Source organism: Perca fluviatilis, chromosome 6 (assembly GCF_010015445.1).
Source record: "Perca fluviatilis chromosome 6, GENO_Pfluv_1.0, whole genome shotgun sequence".
In the NCBI taxonomy this organism is placed as follows: domain Eukaryota; kingdom Metazoa; phylum Chordata; class Actinopteri; order Perciformes; family Percidae; genus Perca; species Perca fluviatilis.
Window position 1 is genome coordinate 4,721,309 of NC_053117.1, and position 23,944 is coordinate 4,745,252.

The window sequence follows — 23,944 nt, forward strand, 5'->3', positions numbered from 1 at the left end:
CCATTGTTTTTTTGGGCAAAAAAAATCGAATTGCGATTTTTCTGCCAGATATTGCGATTTAAAAACAACAACATTTCAAATAAGTTCAATATTTACTGTGTAACAGATAAAACATGTCATTGAGCATTATAACATGAGACTCCATCAAAGCTTCTCTATATTCTTATGCAAGAATGAGAACATGGATATGAACTACGAGCAATAAGTGTTTTTCTTTTAATAAGCATGCAACATTGAACACAAAAGCTAAAGTTCAAATAATTTAAAAAAAATTCCAATAAAAAATATCAGTACTTTCCTGTAACCTGAAATGTGTGTCTCAGTTCAACAGCAACATCTACATATTAGATTTTTATTCCCAAGTCTTATAATTTTGGTGCTGTTGATTTTTTATTTTTTTATTTGATTTTTTTAGGCTGGTTTAAAACATCTTTGGGGGCCGCCAAAAATTCCTCTTTGCAGGAAAAACCCTGGAGATGAACAAACAGAAACATTTATCTTTTTAGATAAAACGGATTGACTAAGTTTTCCTTTGGGGACATAATTTGAAGTTGGAAAAGGGCAATAAATTGTAATAGTAGTGTTTAAAAATCGCATTAACGCCTAACAGATGTCGAGCTTACCTTAAATGTATTTCATTATGATTATTAGGGAATGATGTAACCTCCTATTCATCAGTCCAGTTGTTGCCTTTTCAGAAGTCCAGCCTGGAGCAAAGTCTGGAAGAGACCAGAGCAGAGCTGCTGCTGGTTCGGACCAACCATGCTGATACTGTCAGCTCTCTGGAGACGCAGGTAAACCTCTGCACCTGTTCACTAACCCAGACCTACTGTATGGTACAGCCTCTGAATCTATTAACTACCATTTGGCATGAAATCTGCAAAGACATTGTTATATATATTTTTTGTGGATTAGGTTGAATTATAACTGCTGTAAAATGTTCTCATTGTGCTAAATTGGCAAACTTAGGTCACCAAATAACAGTTTATACTGTTTCAGCTTCAGGTGAATAGAAAGAGTGCACCTTTTTATTTATTCCCGTTTCCACTAAAATTACATGAAATCTAGTCATTTTAATTAGGGCTGTACAATATTAGGAAAATATGCGATAAAGTTGTATATTGCTTTAACGATATTACTTGCGATAAATAAACCGATATTAAAGCGTACTCCGTTTACTGCTTTCAGTATTCTGCTAAGATACAACGAACTGCTTGTTGAATATAAAGCAAATAAAAGGAAATCATTTCCAGCATTCTTTTATTGAACATATTGAACATTGAATTGAATATAAAAGTCACCACTAAAAATATGGCAGTTACATTTGAAAGTGCAGTTTTCTGCTGATATTTTCTTTCAACTAACACAAACAATCTCTGAGTGTCTTTTGCGATGTGTCGCAGCCTTTCGCAATGTGTTTATTGCACCAGTTGATATCGCGGAGACGATAAAAACACAATATATTGTGCAACCCTAATTTCAGTTTCAATCAAGTTTCAATCCAAAGGAAATGTTGACTGTGGCAATGCTTCTACGTGGCTTTCCCAACTCGTACGGAGAACAGTCTTAGCTAAGGTTACAAATCAGTGTGACAGAATGTCCCTTCAGCTGTTTGTGTCCTGTCTGAACTAGGTATCCAGAATGAGCTGCAGCATTACTGAGCTGCAGACCCTTCTCCGACACAAAGACGACTCCTCCAGAGCCTACAGAGAGAGAACAGACACACAAGTAAGCAATCAGACACATTACTGCAACAATAACGGATCATGGAATTATTAAATGACCCTAATCAGCTTCTTGTTCCTCTTAAATTATTGTTCATTAATAAAATCACATGGCTATGGGGACCAAGGGAGCGTACAGTAAAGACTGTCTAAGGACAGCTGACAACAGTGAAACAAATTTGCAATGGCCAGGGCATTCTGGCTGGGCTGACTTATGTGTATACAAATTCATATTAATATGTCTGGTTCCTCACCTTTTTAATAGGAAACAAAAGGATTTCTCTTGAGTGGCAGATGATGATGTTCACAGTGTGGAAGTCTAGTCCCAATCAATCATTGTACTACTTTCTGTCTCAGATAGCTAATTTGGAGCAGAAAGTCCAGGAGAGTAGTGAGAGACTGAAGAGTGCAGAGCATCAGATCACAGAGAAACAGCAGCACATGGCTAAACAGGTGAGTGCCACAACAGTCAAGAAAGAGCACAAAATGACTTTTTGACTATTTTATTTTTTGACAGGAATAGGCTTAGTATTTCCAGCGTAAAGTTATTTTTATTTATATATTTTTTATTTTATAAGTTTATTTATCCGGGACAATGCATATAGGCGTTGTTACATCTTAAGTGCAAATGATGTAATGTATGAGGGACTTATCTTATCTCAGCTGTAGGCTAGTTTACAGTCCTTGTCCCTGGTTAGGCTTTTAGAAATGACACATGGTAAAAAACTAACAATTGAAGCAGACAAACAGGCAGCCACAGATGCATAAAAACTAACCGCAAAGCAAACATGGAGTGCAGCCACATACAGTACATGTATAAAGACCAGCAGACTGAGGCAGCAGCGTAGATGGTTAAAAGCTGACAATTAAAGCAAACTTATAGTAAAACAAACACAGACAGGCAGACTTATGTAACTAAGGATAAGAAGTAAATACATTTACTGAAATAACAACTAAGAATAAACAACAGAGGAGCGTAAATTATGCTGTGCTGTATCAAACATGTGACTTAGTGTTTGCAAATTTGTATCTGTTTAAGCCATAGTTTTACCTAAGTATAGTTATCACTGAACCTTTACACTTCTGTTTGCAGGATGCTCTCTTTAACGGTTTCGGATCTGATTCTCAGCAAACTGGGAAAGTGAACAAGTAAAGCTTGCCTCACCAAAAATAGAATATAAGTGGGAACTATGGATGCAAAGTTTAAGCATTTTCCTCTGTCAATTATTACGCAGAAATCAATAAATGGTTAATAAATATTAAATATAAAATGCAAATTTTTATTTACAAATTGACACAAGTGAATTATTTGTGTTAAAAAATTAATTAAATAAAAATGTCTGGTCCTGCTCCACGTCATTACTCAACAAATGGCCAAACTAAATTTTAAATATTTATTTAAATATCAACTGCCGCAATAAACATGGTATATCGCATAAGAGATTTTTTGTGTTAGTTGAAAGACAATATCAGCAGAAAACTGCACTTTAAATGTAACTGTCCTTTTTTTAGTGCTGCATTTTATATTCAAATCAATGTTCAATTTGTTCAATCAAATTTTTTATTTTTTATTTACTTTCATTTGTTTTAAATTCAACAAATAGTTTGTTGTATTTTAGCAGAATACTGAAAGCAGCAGAACTGTATACACTTTAACATTAATTAATAAATAAATAATAAGTTATATCGTTATCGCAATATTCCACATCGTTATCGCACATTGCATATTTTCCTCATATCGAGCAGCCCTAGTTAAAATCAAGTAAAAGTAGTTTTTTGTATGCATATGTTAAATATGCATTTGTATGTGTGTTTTGTTCAGCTAGGAGAGTGGAGTGCAGAGAAGGCCTTTCTGGATCAGCAGGTCTGTTTGTTACAGCAGCAGAGTGAGGAGAAGACCAGCCGCCTGGAGGAAAGTATCACCTCTTTACAGACAGAAAGACAGATGTTGCATGACAGAATGGTAAGTTCTTCTTCTCCTTTTCAACTATATGCTCTAGGAGATGTGAGTTAATGAATGGTCAGTGGTTTGCTCTGTGATGACTGTTTTCCCTTTGCTGTTCCTGTGTGCTAGGCTGATCTGGACAAGCAGAGGGACGAAGCAAACGCCACTCTGAGCCAGCGGACAGGCGAGCTGGAACAGTGCAGGGTAAGATCAACTACAATACACTAGTTTTTTTGAATGCACAAATTCACATTTGATTGACTTTTAAATGCAGATAATTCATATTCTCTGCTGTTATTCAGTGTTTTTAAATAAGAACGTGATGGAAAAAAATCCACGTATTCCAACTATTCTAGATCAAAATCTGTAAACGCATAGTCTATATCCTTGACATTCCACTTCCGGGATTGCTCCGTTGCCTTGGGCTTCCTTTGTGTTTGCATTCTAACCTCCGGTGGATTTGTGAGGACTATGGTTAACTGCTCCTCAGATCTCTGCAGGGTAAATCCAGACAGCTAGCTAGACTATCTGTCCAATCTGAGTTTTTTTAAAACAACTTTTAAACGTACACATGTTCCACAAAAACAAGTTCCTTCAGAGCCTATTTTGCAGCGGCACCGCAGCTTTTCTCCGGTGCTTAGCACCGCCCAAAACGACTGTGATTAGTTTAAAGAAATGCCATTAAACCAGAGCATGTTTTCCTCCCACCCCCGAATGCTGTGTGGACTAGCCAGACCCTCCTCCAGCGCATTTTGTAGGAGGGTCTGGCAAAGCGAGACTTGTAAACCTTACACATTCCAGTTGTAGACTTCACATAATGTGATACAGCTTCACTGACTGCCATATTACAACGCCAAAAGCAATATAAATTGCCCCTAAATTGTCAGATCTACTAGACATATAGAGATCTAAGGACTAATTTTCATAAAAGGAAAGCAGAGTGTATCTGTAGTCTTGGTCCTAAATGGTAACTTTTTTTTTTTTCAATCTGGACCCTATTTTCCTATATTTTTGTATCTAAGTGACTGATGGGAACAACGATCTTTAAATCTAAAAGTGCTGTTTTTGCCACTGACAGGCTCAGATTGTGTCTGACAGCGTTATGGATAGGAGAAAAGTGGCTGTTTGCCAGAAGACACATTTAGTTTCTAAAGAAGCTGGAGGCAGCAAAAAAAAACACCGCTGGCTAAACTATTTAAAAATGGCGGCTTTGTTCAGGACACCCCCGTCTGTCGCTAGCAAAGATAAGGCAGTGATTAGTGACGATTCTCTCCGACCAATCAGGAGTCTGCAGGTTTTCACGTCACCTTTTGGCATCTCCTCAGCTCGCTTGGAACCTCAACGGAGGTGGTACTAAATAAAGTACCTGTTGGCAGGTACCAGGGACTTTTTATCGTAATTGAAAACCAAAAAAAGACTAGAGGCGAGTCGAACAGGAACCATGTAATGGAAAAAACACCATTAGACCCCACTGCGTGGGAAAATATGGTCCATGTTGACACAAACTGAAATTACCCTTTTTAATGTGTTACCTCAGGCGGAGCTGAACAGTCAGCAGACAGTGAGCACAGAAATTGCCAAAGCTCTCGAAGAAACCAGGCGACAGAAGGAGGAACTGCAAACGCAGGTCTGTAGGCAAACATACTGTACATCATGCAATATTCATAATAATAAATGGCCAGTAGCTAACATGTGGTTCCCCTCAATCATGTAGCAGTCTCTCTTTCTGGACAGGTTGAAAGGAGGAACAGAAGAGTTGTTATTCAGTGGACTGTACCTTTTTGTATTTGATCACCCGCAGATTATAACACAACGTTAAAAGAAATTCAGAGCCGGTTGTCATTCTATGTGTCAGTGTGAAAGCCTACACCGTGTAATGAAAAGTGTTTGCCTTTGCTTGTTGTCAGGTTGGAGAGCTGACCCCATCTCTACAGACCTCACAGCAGGAACTGTCAGCTGTCACTGAGAAGCTAGCACTGAGAGAGGAAGACATCAAAACACTTGAGAATGGTACATACACACAAACACACTTAAAAATATGAACACCTAAAGTTCCTGTGCTTCCATTTTGTAATCATGAGTTGCGTTCCTAAAGTATTTCTTTTTTGTGTAAAAGTAGTTGCTCATTCCTGAAAATGGCGGACCACGATTAGACTAAATATCATCTTAACATTTTATTACAAATCAGATGTAGTCCATCTATGTGGTCCACCATCGCAAGGAGGGATAAAACAGAAAGTGTGACTTTCAGGAGAGAGATTTAACATTACATGAAGGTCTCAATGTTTTTTCATTCTATTTTCCAAGCTATAAGAATACTGTACTTGTGCAGCTGCGGGTTGCCTGTGACTGCAATAAAATAAAAGAGGTCTAATTTAATTTTTATTTTTTTTCATAAAGTGGTTGATTGTGTGGTTGTACAATTTTTGCCACAAATACAATCGTGCATTTTGGCTGTTAATGCATATAATGTACATTTAGGGTGTGAGTCTAATAATAATAAAATGTGTATCCAGAACCATAGGGACAAAAATGTCCCATTGAAACACATTAAAATCAGCATGAAATCATGAATTCTATTATATCAGGCTGTCAATCTATAGCAGCCAACGTCAACTGGCGGCCCGCGGGCCACATCCGGCCCGCCAAAGCTTTTAGTCTGGCCCGCAGAATAATCATGAATTCACAAAATGTAAAATGAAAAAGTTGCATTCTGTTATTTATCATTTCAAGCATTTAGAGCAAAAAGCCAGCCCCCTGTATTTACATCTCTATTCACATGCCAGGATTCTGTACAGCGATGCCCGAGCTCCACACACACAGCTGAGTCGAGATGTGTGTGCGTTAAAACACGCAGCACCTGACTGGGAACGATACAGAGAGGATAACCAACGGCCGCTGGGGCGGATTAACTCACGCTAGTCTCTTTTCTGTAAATACGCTACAATTAAACCTTCGTGAGTCAATGCACTCACCTGTGTAGATCGGCATAAACATGTAGAAAGCGATATTTCAATCTGCTTTGTCTGCTCAGTCCACTCTTGTCCACCGCGCTGTTTTACGCAAACACAGCTCTACTCTGCAAATAGCGAATTTTTACAAACAAGCTAAAACAAAAGCTGTCAGTTTTTAGTCTAACTGTTTATCTTAGTTTGCCGGGAATCTGGAAATTTTGACAAATTCTTGTAAACCTCACTGTTGGCTGAACAAACCAAACTCTCCGCTAGAGCGGACAATCTAATGGAGGTAATATAAGACCAAAACAGATACATCTGGCTTCTTAATATGCACGTGAATGACGCGATCGTTATGTTCGAATTCTTCGTTCTTGATGATTATAATGCTGGTTGTATTATTTTGCAACCACATCTTTCATTGCAAATGAGGCATACATGACGAGTGCATAGCCTGCTTATCAGTCCATTCATCATTAAAGCTGGGCTTTTCCACGTCAACTTTTCGCTTCAGCCTCTTTGACAGTGACATGTTTACCTGACAACAGCCTTTCTTTCTGCAAGCATTTTCCACCAATCAGGATGCTGCATACTACAACCATGTTTCCTAATCACAGACTTTAACCATCACTCCTCAGTGAACTGCCTCCTAGTCTGAGATCTTTTTCTACTTAAAGAGCCAGTTATCATTATGGAGTTTCCATGTTTTTTAGGAGTTTGCTCACACTAATACATGTAAAAAATAAAAAAAATAGCATTAATTCAGTAAGAAAGTGAAAATTTAGAATAGGCGTATTAGGTATAAATTCATTTTATTTTCTTTATTTGAAAGTCCGGCCCCCAGGGTGTCTGCTTAGAAAAATTCTAAGCCCTGGCTTCAAAACTGAAGTTTAACTGTTTTCCACCAGATGGAGGCAAAAACGTGCTGTTTTCCTGGTTTCAAGTCACTGCTGCTGTATTATGGAACTCTGCAGCAAATGTATGCAACTAAGTGTGTGTGTGTGTGTGTGTGTGTGTGTGTTCGTGTGTGTGTGTGTGTGTGTGTGTGTGTGTGTGTGTGTGTGTGTGTGTGTGTGTGTGTGTGTGTGTGTGTGTGTGTGTGTGTGTGTGTGTGTGTGTGTGTGTGTGTGTGTGTGTGTGTGTGTGTGTGTGTGTGTTGCAGAGGTGCAGTGTCGGCAGGCATCACTGGTCCAGCTACAGCAGGACGTAGAGCAGCAGCGAGCCCAGCTAGAGCAGATGCTGCTGGACAAAGACTCCCAGCTGATCAGCCTGAGGGAGGAGCTGCTCAGCCAGACACAGCAGCTAGATAGCTGCCAGGCGCGGGTTAGCACCTACACACAAAGTCAGAAATACATTCGTGCATACATGTATGTATGGTATACAGTATTATTGCAGCAAGCACAGTTCGTAAGTTGTTTGGTATTTTAAGTCCAACCAAAAGTTTCTCCTTAAGACTTAAGTTTAAAATAAGTTTCATATCATATATTGTTTTTTATTTGTCTTGTGTGCTGTACTGACGATGTGTTGCACACATTCAGTGCTCTAATTTATTTGTATACATTAATGTGCCACCATCCCTTTGCTTTTATCTTGTTTTTATTCAGATTTTCTCATATCTTATAACCTATTTTCTGCTACAACCTCTCCAAAGAGGTAACTGCCACTGATCGCATATGAATTAATGGTCAGTGTGGTTTGGTATGTTTTGGCAGATCTCATACCTGGAGGTTGAGGTGGAAACCTTGACGGAACAGCTTCACAGCCGTGAAGTGTGTGAGGAGGATCATAACGGTAGTGTGACGGTGGATGATCTGGATCACATTCAGAAGGTCAACAGAGAGCTAGAGCAGCAGCTCACCGACAAGAACAGGGTCAGTTCCCTTCATACTCCCGCTCTGTTGGTCCTCTAGCTTTTAATCAAATATATCAATATCAGCTCCAAGCAGAAACATTCTCCAGAAACATCTATGACCTCACATAAAACACATTGACATTTTTTTGCAGAGCATCAAGCAGCTGCAGCAGAGACTGGCAGAGCTGAAGAGGACCCTGCAGAAGGAACTGGTGAGACACAGTGAATGTCATCATGGGTTTCTGTTTTCCTTTGTTCTCTCAATATGTCTCCAAACTAAGGGCTGGGTACAGTTCAAAGATATTCGATAGTGGTACTGATACCAATACCCTGACTTTGATACCGGTTCCTAAACAATTCTTTTTTCAATTTTATAAAACAAATAGAAATTGGGTATTGAATGACGAGGTATTTTTCAATACTCAATACTTTAGAGGCAATTCGGGCAGTGCCTAAAAAGTATCGAATTTGGTACCCAGCCCTACTGCAAACTGAACATGTCTTGATAAGGGAGCTAGTCCAGTCTGTTCTTTATGTAACCCTATCTTTCCGGCAGCGAGCCCAAGCAAAGTCTCTGCGATGTTTTAGGTGAAGTGCACCAGGGCAGGTAGAACAGACAGGGAACAGGATTCTAAGTGGTGGTTGAGGCAGAGCAAACATTCCTTATTTAAGGGGCTTGCAAAACACAAGACAGAATCTCAATCCGTTTCCAAGACGCTTATTGACTCATTTACAGAAATGGTTCGGTTCTTCAAAAAAAATCCCACTTCGAACAGACGTGCTGTATAAGGCTATAACACAGACAGTAATCTTAATGATTTAACTAGTGTTTTTAGTTATACAGAGGGAACTCTCCTTACCTTGTGGAACAGAAAACAGAATCTAACCTTCAGTGTCGGCCGAGGGTCAAAAAGGTTCCGCACTACGGCAAGCCAAAGGAACAGGAGCACTTAAAATAACACAAGAACGCCATCTGCTGTTACAACTAATGTTTTATTTCACCTTTATATTTACCAGGCACTTGCCTGGTAATTAAGAACACGTTCTTATTTATTGAGTGTAGATTGATGAGGTAAAAAATAAATGTAAACAATTTTAACATAAGGTTGTAACATAACAAAACATGAACGACCACAAATTTGCAATAGCTGCGACCATATACGTGCATGCAGCTACGTGTTCATACACACACACACACAAAAAACTGTTTGCCCACAGACAGAGCTAGCTATAGAGCTGCTGTTTAGAGCAGCGAAGTGAAGGGGTCTAAATACTTTTTGAGTGTCTTCTTCTTTCTGCTCTGTAGAAGTTGAAGCCTGAGCCAGAAGCTGAAGGGAAAGAGAAATTTCCAGAAAACCGAGCAGAAAAACAAGAGAGAGTTTGTCCAGACCCGCTGCCAGCATCGACGCAGAGCCCCCCGACCTCCAACACCACAGTGACCAACACCTCAGACCTCAACGACTCGCGAGAAATCAACTTTGAGTATCTCAAACACGTCGTACTCAAATTTATGTCATCCAGAGAGGCTGAGGTAAGTCCTCAGTGCACATTATTTTAAGTCCCTTCCATTCAACGCCTAAGTCGGCTAAAATAAGTAAATAAAGCTTTTGTGTGCAGCTCTGTAGGTCTGCCTGGTATGTACTGACTAAATGACTGACCCTCGTTCTGTTCTGTTACAAACCCAGTCTGAATCCGTGTGTCTTGCTCTTTCAGGCATTCCAGCTAATACGAGCTGTTTCTGTGCTCCTGAACTTCACTCGTGAGGAAGAGGACATGTTGAAACAAACTCTTGAGTACAAGGTTGGTTTTAGTCTTCAGCTTGAAACTCTTTCATTTCAAACAGACCACTTCTCTCAGACATCTGGAATGTGTCAATTAGTCCACTAATGGGCGCCTGGGTAGCTCACCTGGTAGAGCGGGCGCCCATATATAGAGGTTTACTCCTCAACGCAGCAGCCGCGGGTTTGACTCCAACCTGCGGCCCTTTGCTGCATGTCATTCCTTCTCTCACTCCCCTTTCATGTCTCAATTTGTCCTATAAAAATAAAGGCCTAAAATGCCCAAAACTAATCTAAAAAAACAAAAAGTCCACTAATGCTTTGTTTCTTGAATATTTGTGTTGATATAATCTGCACCAAAGTGCAAATGTGATCAGGGAGGAAAAGTCTCACACATTTACGCCACGAGGGGACACCTGGGATTAGGGGTGCAAGTAGAAACCCTAAAAAAATAGAAGAAAGAATCGATTGGTCAGAACATAATTTCACACTATTGCTCACAATGGGCCTTAGGTAAGAACCACATGTAAGAAAAAAAATCCTCCTTAAGTGGCACATGCGAGTGGTTTAAGAGAACATTCACCAGTTTTGTTGTATTTAGAATTTTTCTCTTTGTTACAAATGGTCCAGGCCTGTTGTACGAGTCATGTACACTTGTCACTTGTTTAACTTGTGACAATATCATGTGTGATGTGTATCATGCTTGCCAATTTACCAAGAGTTCTGACAACAGATTTTATTTTTTTGGGGACTTTATATGATTTGACAATGACAATTTATACAATTTGGCTTATTAATTTCAACAGCTATCTCATGATATTGCAGGTTGCTGTCCAGGACATCCTCTGTTATAACACCTCACAGTGTAACATCACTTAGAATATTTCTTGTATTTGCCTGAATAAAATTATATATATATATATATATATATATATATATATATATATATATATATATTATATTATATAATACATATATATAATATATATATGTATGTGTACGTTATATATATACTATATATAACGTACCTCATGACTGCTATGTTTTGTGTTCTAGATGTCCTGGTTTGGATCCAAGCCTTCTCCAAAGGGTGCCATCCGGCCTTCAATCTCAGGCAATCCAACTCTTTGGAGCTGATGAGCTGCAGAAAGAGCTATAGCGATGGAGAGAAAGGAATCAAAGGACCGCCTCCAGGAGGAAAAAGTCCGTACGCTGTGTCTTCTATCACTGAGCAGGACTCAGCTTTAAACTTTGAACAGCCTCCCACAGTTCAATGATCTGTGGGGACGGACAGGGCTGCACAGTATGTTCATAATCAGTTGTTGATTTTTTAAATGACATTATTTCCTTGTCAGTGGTTGAAGCAGATGGACTTTTGACCATTATAGAGGGTAAACTATTACACATAATTAATACTGGAGTTTTAAGTGTCTCAAGTCTCATTTTTCTTACCTGACAAATGACGCAGATCTGATGTTTTCTATTCAGTGGAAACAGCAAAAAGTGAGTAAGCATGTCAGAAAATGAGACCCAGCATCAGAATGAAATACCAGACTGACTTGACTGTTGTCTTAGGGGCTGCCTTAATTCTGCCCAGATTCAAACAACACAAGTTACATGGGACTTGATGTGACTGTCTTCACTGAACAAATGGTGCGGCATTGATTGCTGAAGGATTCTGTCACTTGGTTAATCGTTAGGTTTCAATCACAGGGAGGGCTTCTTCATTCAAATTCATTAAATGGTCCGTACAGATTCACCAAGCTGATTGGTTTCAGTATCGGTGAGAGTTTATTTAATAGTACCTGCCAAATGGGCGTTATTATGGAGCCCACGTAACTTCTAGGCAACACCCGCCCTTCAATAGCATTCACACACTACTATTGGCCAGGCTTTCATGGTTAGGCAAGGTAACGTAACCCGATTAGTTCAAGTCCTATCCCCTGACCAATCGGCTATCCCAAATTTAACCACTCGAGGTCAAATGCCTAACCCCAACCAGTCAAGCTGCTTCGTAGGGCGGGACTTGCCTAGAAGTTACGTGGGATCCATAATAACGCGCCAAATGGACATAAGTAGTTCACATTTGTGTCAAAGGATCTAAATTTGTCTACATGTGGAGTTTGAGTCCCCTTCCTAAATTCTCATAAAAATGTCATCAGCCATTTTCTTTACTGGAATAGTTTTCTTCATTATCTGTAGAAATATTCACGATAGCATTAAAATGAATGTGTATCTACTAGGGCTGCATGATATGAGGAAATTATGCAATATGCGCTAATGTTGAATATTGCAATAACGATATTACTTGCGATAAAGAAACATATTTAAGTGTACTGCTTTCAGTGTTCTGGTAAAATACAAACAAATTGCTTTTGGAATTTAAAACTCATACTCCCTCACATAAAAATCATTTCCAACATTCTTTTATTGAACAAAGTGAAACTTGAATTGAATATAAAAGGCACAACTAAAAAAAGTGACCGTTACATTTGAAAGTGCAGTTTTCTACTGAAAGTGTCTTTCGCGATACGTCACAGCCTTTTGCGATGCGTTTATTGCGCCAGTTGAAATTGCGCCGATGACCATAAAAAACAAACAAGATATTGTGCAGCCCTAGTGTCTTCTATGTTCTGATGGCCAAGGATTGCAGTTAGTCTAAGACCACTTTACAAAGCTCCTTGCACAACCAAGGGAATCCAGGCTAGGATTTCTGTCCAGTAGCACCCCTTTAAGAAAAGACAACGCTGACATTTTACTATTTGTGATTGATGATTGATCATGATTTACTGTGTTGAATTTTTAAATCATCAAAATTGAAATGGGCATGCATCTTTAAATGAAACTTCCTTGCACTCATTTCTCTTTAAAATGACATTTTCTTCATATTTCTATACATTATGTCACTGAAATCACCATTACAAGATATGGTCTAACTGGTACTGATTTAAGAGGCTGATACCAGTAATCCTTATAGTATAGTATAGTATAGTATAGTTGTGTGTGTGTGTGTGTGTGTGTGTGTGTGTGTGTGTGTGTGTGTGTGTGTGTGTGTGTGTGTGTGTGTGTGTGTGTGTGTGTGTGTGTGTGTGTGTGTGTGTGTGTGTGTGTGTGTGTGTGTGTGTGTGTGTGTGTGTGTGTGATAAGGAACATTTGGTTTATAAAGAATTGGGCTCAATGAATGTCTGTGCTCTCTGATAAAATGGTGGCCTATGCCAACATGCATGCTGAATTCGGCCGCACTGTAGTTCAACAGCTCATTTAAATGGGTATCAAACCTAACTGCTTGGCCATTGGACTGTTATTACTATGACGTGAGGCTCCCAGCAGACCTTGCTCTCAGATCCTCCCGGTTCACCTGGATTGGCAGACCCTAATCTAACCCTGGCCCTAACCTAAACCACCCATAAGCTAAAACATTTGACTAAAGAGTTTGTTTTGGGATCGTACTGTATTTACGTAGCTTTGAAGTTATGGCTTGGAGGCTCAAGTCGGGGTAAAATAAAGTCTCTTTTCTCAAATGCTGCTATTGGGGAAACAAAACATGGCTGATGCAAGCTGTATGCACAGACTGTCCTTTAACACCAATATGAATGATTTACACTATAGTCCATTTGGATAATATACCAATGTGATAAAATAAGTGAATGCTCTGTAAATGATGACTGGAGGACATGCTCTACCTTTACCTGCCTTTGGTAATGTAAATGAAAGTACATTCCACATATTTATTTATATATATATATATATATATATATATATATATATATATATATATATATATAGAGAGAGATATATATATATATATATATATATATATATATATATATATATATATATAGAGAGAGAAATATGTACATACTGTATGCATTGAGAACTTTATAAATCAGTGGATGTAAATGGTTTGATGTGACCAGTTTGCAGTATTTATCAGCATCATCATATACCACAACCCATATATGTTTCTGCCTCCTTCCCACTGCCCATCACAATTCTTCCGCAGTGTGATGTCAGTCACAACGTGATTTATTTTTTATTTTTTTTTACATCAGTGGGAAGCCCAGGGAATCATGCATCAATGCATTGTTGACTCCCCAAAGCAGCCTGGTCACTCTTTTACAATTCTCTTTATTTCTAAAAGCCACAGGATTCTTCATTTGTATTTATTCCAGTAATATGCATACGATATGAATCAGAAATCCATTGGGGTGCTGTCTGCATAAGATTATCAGCCACAGAAAAGAAAACTATTTTAGGTTGGATTGTTTTTCTGGCATTTCAAGTTGTATCTGCTATCTATATTTTGGGATGCAGAACTGTCATCATCTTGTGTTATTAATAACAGGTAGTAGACTGATGCAGTCCCCCAGACTCTGCTGGTTAAGGTAATAGACTGTCTCCATGAGAATCAAAAGAAACAAAGAAGGCACTGTTGGACCTGATTCTGCTCTAAGATTAAACCATGAAACACGACTGTACAATCACTACAGCTTTTCTGTCTTTTGCTTTTTATGTTTTAACAATTGCTGATGTTAAGGTTTTTTTTCCCACATGTATTAATAAAAAATCTGATATGATAAAATCACACCTTCTGGCTCCAAATCCTGCATATTTGGTGGGAATGTTTCTCTGTTGACGTTGGGTGAGAGGCAGTGTACACCCGTGACCGGTGGTGCCAGTAAATCACAGGGCTGACGCACAACCATTCACACCTATGGGGAATTTGTAGTTTTTATGTTTTTTTTTATTTTATTGTTGATCAAGTTTATTTTGAACATGTTAAAAAGATAAATTGTTGCATGTACATTTCAGTACATGCAACAACAAAAATACTCCACAAACAGTATCTTTCAAAACTATTGTAAATGATTCAAATAAGGATTTCCATGTTTGAAAAGGAGTAGGAAGAACTTAAAAAAAACCTTTTCTGGTCCTACTTTTTTTCTACTTTAGTTATATACAAACAATTGGATTATTAACATGTTATATATTATTGACATATGAATTATTGACCAGTTGAACTGAACTGTATGTTCTCAGACTGTGGGAGCAATCCAGACCACCCAGAGAAAACCCCCAGAGCCACAAGGAGAACATGCACAATCCACACAGAGGGACCTAGCCCACAGACAGGTTTGAACCTAGAACCTTCCTGCTGTGAGGCGATTGTGCCAACCACTGCACCACCATGCAAAGGCTGATATTGAAAATGCCTAATTTTGTTTAAAAAAAATTGTTTTCCTCAAAAGGGTCAGTAGGTAATTTTTATTTAACCCTGGTGTTGTCTTCCTGTTAACCATTAACTTGTCCTTCCAGGTCAAAATTCAACATTAACTTTTTTTGGTGCTTGTCATGACATTTTTGTTTCTATTTTTGATGATTTTGTCACTATTCTCAACGCTTTCTTTTATTCATGGTCAATAAATCTAATTTAAATCACATTATACCTAATGTTTGACTAATAGTTAGAGGATGTTGAGTGAATCACAGACTGGTTTATGTCAAAGTTTAGTCCATATACTGTTTTAAAAACATATAAAAACATTTTTCAAATGCTATGAAATTGAATAAAACACTATTCAATTGAAATAATCATTAATTTTACCTGTGAAGAATGTTCCATGGCTTCCATACAACATGCATGCATCCAAGTTATTTTTGGGGCATTTTAGTTGTAAGAAACCCATATTTCAACACTAGGGTTAAAAAGACTTTTTGTCATATTTGCTTTGACCTGATGCCTCTGATTAAGAGCCAACAGTGCTGAATCCAAAAAGTAGATGGTATCGGTTTCACAGAGACTCAGAATGCTCCCTTTCTTTAGTTTAGTGGTTTACACATATACAAATACAGATTAATATACACATAATCAATTAAAGATGTGATCCAAAAACTCTCAGGGGGTCTTGATCTGGACACTCTCCAATGCATATTCCTTTAATTCATTTAGCATGAGTGCAAGCGTGCCTGTGTTTTACAAACTGTTTGCAATCAGCTGAGTTTACCACATGCAAGTGGACTAATCAAGACTAGAAACATCTCAAGATCAAGAGAAAAGGGAAGCACCTGAGCTAAATTCCAAGTGTCCTGTGAGGTAGCGAAGGTCCTGAATACTGGTGTCAATGTGATTGTTCTTTTTAACACATTTGCAAAACAACAATCTGAAGAGCCTGTTTTGCTTTTGTTGTGGGGTATAAGGCTGCAGCATAACGAAATGTGAAAAAATAAAGGAGTGTGAGTACTTTCTAAATGCTATATCCTGTTGTCTTCCTAATTTACTATTAGAAAGGACTTCCATTCCTCAGGAATTGTAAAAGGTTTTCTCTCTTTTGATTGTTGCGGTGTTTGTGCTTTACCCCGCTACGCCGCTCCACCCGCCGCCGGCGCTGTTTGTGTGATTGAAAAGTGATATTTAAAGCGACGAAGAAGAAGAAATTCTCCGGAAGCTACTTTTTCTGAGCACGCGGTACGTCCGGCCTTTCCAACAGGGCAGCGAGAAGGAAGATGGTGAGCAGCGCGATACTCGTCAAATAACTCTGAATTTATCGTGTTTATTGGAACTAAACCTCAGTAAATGTGTGATATACATTTACGTAAGCGTATCAGGTATTTGTTTGTGCAAGTGTTGACAAGTAGGCTACTACTGGAAGGGAATAAAATGTTATATTATGGAACGCTGGTATTGGCCGACGATGCTAAGCTGAGATGCTAGCTTTAAGCTAACGTAAATGGCAACATGTCTGCCTATTGATAGCCTGCTAGCTAAAACGGCTGATAATATTAACTAATCAAGGGCAGCAATGTGTGTACGTTTGGGTACATAGTTTGAATTGTCTAGCTATATTGGGGCAAACGGACGACTAATTGAAAGTGACGGTACATTTAGCAGTAAGTAATCCTGATGTTGGTCTGCGGTAACGTTAGCTCGGCCGACTCGTGTCGGGGAGAGGAGGTCTGAGGTGGCGTGAGACCAACGTGGTGCCGTCCCTTAACGCTCTAAATGTTTTCTGTCACGGTCCAGGCCAAGATCAAGGCACGAGATCTTCGGGGCAAAAAGAAGGAAGAGCTGCTTAAACAGCTGGACGACCTGAAAAATGAGCTGTCCCAGCTCCGTGTGGCTAAAGTGACCGGCGGCGCCGCTTCCAAACTCTCCAAGATGTAAGTAACGGAACTTTAGTGTATGGAATGGTTTAACACTACTAGGACCGGGTTGGCCCAGGTTTGATGTGAGCGTCTCTGGCTACACGGCCGTGGTACAAATGGGTGCCGTCTATACAGAGCACCGTAGTCTTGTCTGATCAACCTGCACACTGACAGTGGCTTCCCTCGGTTTGTGCAAGACTTGGATGCACGTATTTGGTGGGGCGGTAGGGTTGCATGATATTGACAAAATGTGATCTTGATTATGAATATTGCGATATCGCTATTCGATATTTTTGAACATGTAAAACTACAAAAGTTAGGGGAAAACTCATCAAAATAGATTCATAACAAGTTTCCAGTCATATTGGACTGGTCCAACATGAATAAATAAGGACCATGTCTACAGGACATGTTCTACTGGTTGGACAGTATAAAAACTATAAATAAAGAGCAGGTCTACAGAACAGGACATATAGGAAACAATAAAAAAACAAATATAAAAAATATTGCATATATATCGTGACACTTTTGATATATTAATCGCGATACAGATATTAAGTCGATATATCATGCACCCCTTTGGGGCATTTTAGGCGGCCTCTGTCAACAATACATTATGGTTTTCAATTCAATAAAATTAGCAATTTTTACATAGTTTTGGACCATTAATACCATATCTGTGCCAAAAATGTTAAAGCTAATGTTGGAGCATATAAATGACACTCAAAGCTTAAAGACAAAACTAGCTAAAGAAGTCCTCTAGGGACCAACTATCATATCTGAGAAGTAATTTTATTTTTTTATGCTCACATAGATTTTAGAGCTGCAAGGATTAATCAGTTGTCAACTATTGAGATTGGTTAATGGGGTTGAGGTATTTCTAAAAGTCAAAATTCTGACCTTTTGAGCCAGTGGGGAGTTAGACATGTGCAGACTAACCACTCAATGTAGAACAGTTGTCTTGGGCACTATCTTCTTTCATGGTAATTTAACATCATTTGGTGTGTCTTTATTTGCTTAGACAAATGTTCCATCAAATCCAAATGTGCGCTTTGGTTCTCTGGTCTAGGATGATACTTGTTGAGCTGATGTTTTGCTGATGCATTCACAACTGCTTACCAAAAGACTGAGACTTGAGATGACCAGAGTGTTCTTCATAAAATAATACTCATCACTGTGGTTGCTAATGAAACGTGAAGCTCTGTTCTGTAGAACAGCGGTCTTGGGCTCTATTTTCTCTTTTGTGGTGATTTAACATGAATTGTGTAAGCTGTATTTGCTACGACTAACTGAATCAAATCCTGCTGTGCTAAAACGGTGCCTGACTTTGGCGTTTGTTTGTTGCAGTCGTGTTGTCCGCAAATCGATCGCCAGGGTCCTGACTGTAATCAACCAGACACAGAAGGAGAACCTGAGGAAGTTCTACAAGGTGAGACCAACACAGCGCCTCACTGACCACACATGAAGACCTGTCTGTCTGGGATTTAACCTCTTCCACTTTGGTTCTCTGGTCTAGGATGATACTTGTTGAGCTGATGTTTTGCTGATGCATTCACAACTGCTTACCAAAAGACTGAGACTTGAGATGACCCGTTCCTTATAATCAATACTGTTTACATCATGGCTGTACATTTCATCCATCAGTTGGATGGTACAATAAACCGAATTTACCAAGAGCAAATTTTGAAGGGGACACAAACAATATAGCCCAAATTGCCGGGCTGTTTTATTCACTTTAAACATTGGATGAATTATTCTCTTCTGTATTAGTAAAATGTAACAACTTAATGTTTTATTCACACTTGTGTCACAGCATAGAAAAGCAAAGTGCTCTCTGGCCAGATTTGTGATAACTTTGTCACATTTTCTGTAACCAGTATAGCATGAAAGCATGGTGGGTGGAGCTAGCTAACAATCCAATCTATTAAACGAGCTAGGTAACATTACAATCACTTACATAGCGGGAAAAATACATCAGTTATATACCCTCAGATGAGGTAGGTCCTGACCCTTAGCTATTTCTGCCTATGGTTTACATGAACATTATTTTGATTTGGCTCGTCACTGGTTGCTAAATAAACCGTTGCACAACCTTGTCACTGCAGAAAAACAAGGTCCAATTTATGGTAATTAATTTTAGATCTTGACCACGTCTGCAGGTTAACATTTTTCCTGTCCTTCCAAGTTTCAAATAAAATGTTCAGCTCCACTGTAAGTGTATTTAATCTCTTTCAGGGTAAGAAGTACAAGCCCCTGGATCTGAGACCCAAGAAGACCAGAGCTCTGCGCCGCCGGCTCAACAAGCATGAGGAGAGTCTGCGCACCAAGAAACAGCAGAGGAAAGACCTCCTCTACTCCATCCGCAAATTTGCAGTCAAAGCTTAGAGGCTTTTTCTATTGACAAAATAAAATCTGTGTAAAAGACAATCTATTTTGTATTTTTTTTCCACAAACATCACCATTAAACCAATCATTTCAATACATTGAAGCAAATATAATAACAATGCATAAAGGTTTCTCCAGATGTTGAAAATGGCTTCACGGGTACAGTACAATATTTAGCCTCTTTAATGTTTAAGTGTATTTTTCTTCAACCTGGACTGTATTTCCTGATGCATCTAATACTGAAATCAGATTGGAGGTAGGAGAAACAAAGTAGCTGCTGAGGTGTTAGGATTGTATTTTTTTTATTTTATTTTTTTTCTGGTGATACTGGCAGCAGAAGTCTGAGTCAATGGGAGCATGTGCTGTATACCTGTAGTAATATCAGTCTTTGAGTGTTGTGTGGTGGAAGCTCTGAGGCATTCTCTCTGCTGAACAAGCTTCAACTCTTCTGAACTCTAGACGCAGTGACATCTGGTGGCCTGGAACACGTAAAGCAGCCCTTCAGGATGGGCCAAAGCACTACAAAACCTGTTTAATGGTTTCGGTCAAATTAAAGATCAAGCCCAGGTGTTATTAAATGTCATGTTCTAAAGTGCTGCATTAAATGTACATATTGTGCAACATGTTGCAGTTAGAGAATTGATGCTTCATCCAAAAGGACATATTTTTACTGACAAAACCTAAATGTCCACTGTAGGCTTATGTTTAAACTTCATGAAATAGCCAGGTCTTCATGTCTGACTGATAAATAATCAGGGAGTTGATCCTGCTGCTTCATGAGCAGAAACTGCCTCAGCATCATTTTCTACAACACAGATTGAGTACAGCACAGTTTGAAGCTGCTCACAGAATATTATATGTAACATCAATATAAACAGTGCACCTTTACATTTACACAAACTCACTTCTGCTTTTTAGCAGTGTCTCTCTTCCTCTGAGAAAGAGGATGGTATTTAAATAAGCGTCTAATTTAAGAGTTTAAAGCATTTATTGCCACACATATGTCCACTGATTGCAGACAAATCTTTAAAACTGACTTCATTATTTTCTGTTTAGAAATTAATGTTGGAATACATTACATTATATATATATATATATATATATATATATATATATATATATATATAGATTACAGCTTCATGTTAATGCATGAATAATAATCCAATAATTAAATAATATAACCACGGCAGGGATCATTCTGCACAATATGTACTTTTACTTTTGATACTTTAAATACATTTGTTGCTGCTACTTATGAACTCTAACTTAACTAAAAAATAAATGTGTAGGTATCATAATATAAGACTAGATTTGCATTAAAGATAATTCTCATAGTAATTTAAAGGATCAGTTCAACCAAATACATTTTCACACTTTCAATACCTTGTCATGCATACTTTGGGTTTTATTTGCCCAGGTTTTAAGAGAACTGAATACTTGGAATTGTGTTTGTGGTTCTAAACATCACCGTCATTGTCTTCCTCATGCTCTGAGTTTATTTTAAAATGTTTTCCTCATCTCTCTCCTCTCATCCAAACTCCGCTAAGAAGTGGGGCTGCTTTAAAGTCAACAACTGCATCATGAAGGATGGGAGCGGGGAGATAAACCTGACCGCTATGGGAGATGCCGAGGGTTTCCTGGGACCTTTTAAGCCTTTGGCAGCAGAGAACATGTCAGTCAGCCGCAGGACTATAGATCTTCTACCTGTCAGGAATTTAATGTGGCACCTCTTCAATGAGACTTTAATTTGGTCCTTAAACCGTTCTTTTCTGTCTCTCTCTCTCTCTCTCTCTCTCTCCCTCTGAAAAAAAATAATATATATATATTTTACGGGTGCAACGGATCACAAAACTCAAGGTTCGGATGGGATCACCGTTTTGAGTCACAGATCGGATAAATTCTCGGATAAGCACAAAAAAAGGGGGGAATTTAAATGATTATTTAAACATGTAACAATAAATTGCTGTTAAATGACTAAAACAGATGACAAAAGAGTATTTCTAAGGGGTTCTGTTTGTGCCAAAATTAAGTCAACATGCTAATGGTCTGTCTGTGTGTCTGCTTACTGTCTATGGCTATGTGTCAATGTCTATGTCTATGCTTACTGTCTATGTCTGTCTGTCTATGTCGATTGCTCACATGACTCAACTTTTGTCCGTGTCAAAAAAAAAAAAAAAAAGAAAAAAAAAAAAAAAAAAAAAAAAAAAAAAAAAAAAAAAAAAAAAAAAAAAAAAAAAAAAAAAAAAAAAAATAAAAAAAAAAGGGAAAAAAGGGGGGGGGGGGTTTTAAAAAAAAAAAAAGGGAGGGGCAAAAAATTTTTTTTTTTTTTTTTTAAAAAAAATATTTTAATTTTTTTTAAAAAAAAACCTCTTTTTTTTTTTTTTTAAAAAATTAAAAAAATATTTAGCAAATAACAACACAACTCAACTTACTCCTGTCGTCTGTTGCCCTTCTTGTCATTTGACTGTGTTGTTTTGCTGTGTCAATGCTGGCAGTGTCATGACTATGTGTTGTTTCACTCTGTCGTTGCTGTGTCGTCTTCACTCTCCTGCTTAAGGGGTTCCATTTGTGCCAAAATTGAGTCAAAATGCTTACTGTCTATGTCTGTCTGTCTATGTCGATTGCTCACATGACTCAACATTTGTCTGTGTCAACTCAACTCCTGTCGTCTGTTGCCTCCCTTGTCATTTGACTGTGTTGTTTTGCTGTGGCGATGCTGACTTTGTCATGAATTGTCGTTGCACTCTGTTGTTGCTATGTGTCGTTGCTATGCGTCGTTCACTCAGTCGTTGCTATGTGTCGTTTCAATGTATTGTTATGATTGTCGTCCTGAAGTGTAGACTTACTGTTATCAAGTTAATGAGATTTTCCAGCTACAACGGGAATGTTCCACACACGGTGGCTCTGCAGCTGTTATTATCCCATCTAAAACAGCTTGCCACATTAATAAGAGCAATCAGAATATCAGGATGGTTGGCTAAAAGTAATCTGAATGGGCTGCAGTATAGGCTAATTACTGATAATAAATCTAACAGCATAATAGTTCAATTATTTTCACAAAATACAGTGAAATACCAGGTCAATAATGGTCAATATAATGTCCATTGTAGCATAACAATAGCCCCCAAAAGTCTAAATTACTTATTATTGTCTCTCATTACCATATCACAATAAATACAGTCTGATGTACAAAAACAAACATGCTAAATAAACATATATGTTTATTTTTAATGCAGATTTTAAATTACATTGTAACAATTTAACAATCCGCCCTTATGAAATCCAATCGCAGCACGGCCATCTTGGAACACAATAGACAGACGGCGGCGTAATGCTCCGACACTGAAATGATGCAAGATGTCCAGACTAGTGCAACAGTAATTTTCGTTTTTTGCGTCCTGCATATGCGTCGACAATGGTCTCAGGTGAGACTAAAGCAGTAGGCCTATATGAAATCAGATGTATTACCTACCACCATTTAGTTGTTTTGTGTTATTTAAAATATTTATAAAATATCTGGTCATGCCAGAAGTAATTATTCCACTCATTTTTGAAACAATGTAATTACCCATTTCAGCCAACAGGGGGGGCAACCATTTAGCTAGATTTCAGCTTTTTAACCGTGTTTAATCCAGACATACAGCAATGTTTCTGTTGCCTCTAACGTCTTTTTCGGAGCATCAGAGAGCAGCGCAGGCATTGCGAGAAATGAGGCACAGAAATCCGCGTTGCTATTCTGGTACCGGTGGTGGTGATGGCGCACTGGATATGACAGATGCCTTTGGTGTGGGAGATCTGGGTTTGATTCTCACTCCAATACATCAACCAATGTGTCCCTGTAATGTACATCATGTAATGTAATAGTCTACCAAGTCGTTTAGGCACCGGTGGATCAACTATGGTCTGTTACACCACTAATATATATACAGTGCCTTGCGAAAGTATTCGGCCCCCTTGAACGTTTCGACCTTTTGCCACATTTCAGGCCTCAAACATAAAGATATAAAACTGTAATTTTTTGTGAAGAATCAACAACAAGTGGGTCCCAATTATGAGGTGGAACGAAATTCATTGGCTATTTCAAACTTTTTTAACAAATAAAAAACTGAAAAAGTGGGCGTGCAAAATTATTCAGCCCCTTTACTTTCAGTGCAGCAAACTCT

General features: G+C 38.4%; 2 protein-coding genes across 5 annotated transcripts in view; both read left to right on the forward strand.

The window, feature by feature from the left end:
• Positions 1–14,014, forward strand: part of golga1 (golgin A1) — a 30,606-nt gene extending 16,592 nt beyond the window's left edge. For 3 of the 4 annotated variants that reach the window (XM_039803622.1, XM_039803621.1, XM_039803620.1), the window contains exons 11-23: positions 699–794; positions 1,633–1,728; positions 2,082–2,177; positions 3,547–3,687; positions 3,799–3,873; positions 5,207–5,296; positions 5,577–5,679; positions 7,786–7,946; positions 8,336–8,494; positions 8,628–8,687; positions 9,782–10,006; positions 10,189–10,275; positions 11,310–14,014. In XM_039803622.1, coding sequence (XP_039659556.1) covers positions 699–794; positions 1,633–1,728; positions 2,082–2,177; positions 3,547–3,687; positions 3,799–3,873; positions 5,207–5,296; positions 5,577–5,679; positions 7,786–7,946; positions 8,336–8,494; positions 8,628–8,687; positions 9,782–10,006; positions 10,189–10,275; positions 11,310–11,390 — 1,470 coding nt within the window. In that variant the 3' untranslated portion in view covers positions 11,391–14,014. The remainder of the gene's footprint in view (positions 1–698; positions 795–1,632; positions 1,729–2,081; positions 2,178–3,546; positions 3,688–3,798; positions 3,874–5,206; positions 5,297–5,576; positions 5,680–7,785; positions 7,947–8,335; positions 8,495–8,627; positions 8,688–9,781; positions 10,007–10,188; positions 10,276–11,309) is intronic. The other variant, XM_039803619.1, reaches the window with a different exon arrangement.
• Positions 14,015–16,631: 2,617 nt separating this feature from the next.
• Positions 16,632–19,823, forward strand: rpl35 (ribosomal protein L35). Its single transcript, XM_039804473.1, has 4 exons — positions 16,632–16,760; positions 17,275–17,411; positions 18,744–18,825; positions 19,632–19,823. The coding sequence occupies exons 1-4, from the start codon at positions 16,758–16,760 to the stop codon at positions 19,779–19,781; spliced, it is 372 nt and encodes a 123-aa protein (XP_039660407.1). The 5' UTR covers positions 16,632–16,757; the 3' UTR covers positions 19,782–19,823.
• Positions 19,824–23,944: the final 4,121 nt, after the last annotated feature.